The sequence below is a fragment of the Octopus bimaculoides genome, chromosome 15 (genome assembly GCF_001194135.2).
Source record: "Octopus bimaculoides isolate UCB-OBI-ISO-001 chromosome 15, ASM119413v2, whole genome shotgun sequence".
NCBI classification, from domain to species: domain Eukaryota; kingdom Metazoa; phylum Mollusca; class Cephalopoda; order Octopoda; family Octopodidae; genus Octopus; species Octopus bimaculoides.
Window position 1 is genome coordinate 29,678,542 of NC_068995.1, and position 2,370 is coordinate 29,680,911.

A 2,370-nucleotide genomic window follows, 5' to 3' on the forward strand; every position below is an offset into this window, starting at 1 on the left:
ATTTTTTCTATTTCCAAGACCAAACCTCTGTGTGTGTGTGTGTGTGTGTGTGTGTGTGTGTGTGTGTGTGTGTGTGTGTGTACACATACATTATATATTATGTATTGCAGATTTCATTTTTAAAACTGTTAGGGAGTGACTTAATATCAAATGAACCCCGGTTCTTCTGCATCTGCATAAATCGTTGTTGCTAAGAACGCTTACTTCACTGATTTGTATCTACACGTTGTACTTGTTTACAGTTAACTAAACTGAGTCTGTTAATAACGAAATGTTTCGACTGTGCACAGAGCACAGCGCTGCGATGGAATATGAACCGAAAGTTTCAACTGGTTGGACGATACTTAAGCGATTTGGTTACCTGTTGACCTAATACAATCCAGTATATAATATCAATAATATCCAGAAAAAATATTAATATAACTAGAAGCACAAACACGCACACACATGCTCACACACACACGCTCACACGAGCGAGCCCGTGCGCACACACACGCACACACGCACTCACACACACACACACACATACACACACACACATACACACACACATACACACTGATAGAAATATATTGCTTCATAGATTTCAACGCTTCTTATTACATTTGCTTTGACATACCAATACATACACACATGAATACAGAAACACTCACACATACACGAACTCAAACACACACACACATATGAATATATACATTGCTATTAAACAACAAAGTATTAATAAGTGTAACACTATTAAACACTCACCTTTAGTGTTGTATAAGTTCATAACAAACGATTTCCAATATTCAACTTCATTTACTTTCTTTTTTACTTTCGTTTCGTCTACATTTTTTTTTTTTCTACTTTTCGATATTTTACGCTATATTATCGTTCAGAAAGGCATGAACGCAGCATAATCACTAGTATTTTTCCTGTGTTAAGTCTGGCTTTTGATGCTTCTCACTAATGAATTAATATTTTATGGTCAAAGTAGCTATTCAAAAACGTTTTCATTGATCACCGTATAATGAACTTCAAGTGAGGTTCTAATAGTCATTCAAATGTTTTGTTTTTGGTATATGTCAATCATTGAGTACTGAATTCACAACTTCTCATCTCTTTCTCTCTCTTCTCCTTCGCTGTTTGTCTTCTAAAAAACACCTTTACTCTTCATTAGTAGTTCGTTACTCGGGTGTTACGACCTAGGTAACGTTTCAAGCCATTCGGAGTTAGTTAGCGTAGGCCAGGTGGAGACAACTCGCACATATCACCAACACCTTCACCACCACTGCCTTCATGAATTCAAAACCTTCGATTGTACTTATTGATTTTTTAAAGTTTTTCTTTTCTTTTTTTATTACAATATACTGTCAGTTTCTTTCATTATCAGTAAATAATATCTAAACAATTGTTGATTAAAGCTAGTATCAGTTAACTCACAGACACTAGCTTCTATATTGTTTTTAACCTTTTCCCATTTGTCCTGTTCAATCCCCTAAACTGATATCTGAATTTTTTTTTTTTTTCTTGATAGAAAGCTTATTTCACTCTTCTTCCACCACAACTTACAATAATGTTAATATCCTCATAGCTTTGGTTGCTTACGACGCCATACTGTCAACACATCCTATGACAACCATTCATTGTCAGTTGACTGGCTGGCTTGACAGGTGGCGGGGGTGGTTTTTATGTTTATATTGTGGCGTAGAAGAAAAGGAGTCCTCGATACAGTTTGAAAGTGTGTAGAGCAGTTTATACACTAATTTAAACAAAGATCACAGCGTCCTGAATTGTGATTTCGTTTGCTTAGTTCTTCGGTTGACCAAATAAAACAGAATTTCGGATGGTGTAAACCTAGCACGAATTTTCACACTCCCTCATACATATTATGTATGTGTGTGTGTGTATGTATATATATATATATATATATATATATATATATATATATACACACACACATACATACATGTAGGTATTTATTCTTCTATTCTTTTACTTGTTTCAGTCATTTGACTGCGGCCATGGTGGAGCACCACCTTTAGTCGAACAAATCGACCCCAGGACTTATTCTTTGTAAGCCTAGTACTTATTCTATCGGTCTCTTTTGTCGAACCGCTAATGTTACGGGGACGTAAACACACCAACATTGGTTTTCAAGCGATGATGGGGGAATCTGGGCAAAATACTTTATAAGCTCTCTGTTAATACGTCAGGCAAACAATATTGTTTTAATTAGTAAAGAATTCCGCGTATTCTTGAGGTTGGGTCCGAGGTTATAGTTCAAAACCATTCTATATTGTAAATCTATGGTTCTGCTTCTGTTATACTGGCTTTAACACATGAATAGATAGATAGATAGATAGATAGATAGATAGATAGATAGATAGA

The 2,370-nt window shown here is 35.4% G+C and overlaps 1 protein-coding gene and 1 long non-coding RNA gene across 6 annotated transcripts in view; one reads left to right on the forward strand and one right to left on the reverse strand.

Annotated features, from left to right (window-relative positions):
* Positions 1-1,698, reverse strand: part of LOC106870248 (zinc finger protein 474) — a 162,360-nt gene extending 160,662 nt beyond the window's left edge. For 2 of the 5 annotated variants that reach the window (XR_008265611.1, XM_014916303.2), the window contains exon 1: positions 748-1,698. Coding sequence is in view for 1 of the 5 variants with exons in the window: in XM_014916303.2 (XP_014771789.1) it covers positions 748-769 (22 nt within the window). In the remaining 4 variants the exon portion in view is untranslated. The remainder of the gene's footprint in view (positions 1-747) is intronic. The other 3 variants (XM_014916607.2, XM_052973221.1, XM_014916455.2) reach the window with 2 other exon arrangements.
* Positions 1-2,370, forward strand: part of LOC128249503 (uncharacterized) — a 25,345-nt gene that overhangs the window by 6,115 nt on the left and 16,860 nt on the right. The window lies entirely within an intron of this gene.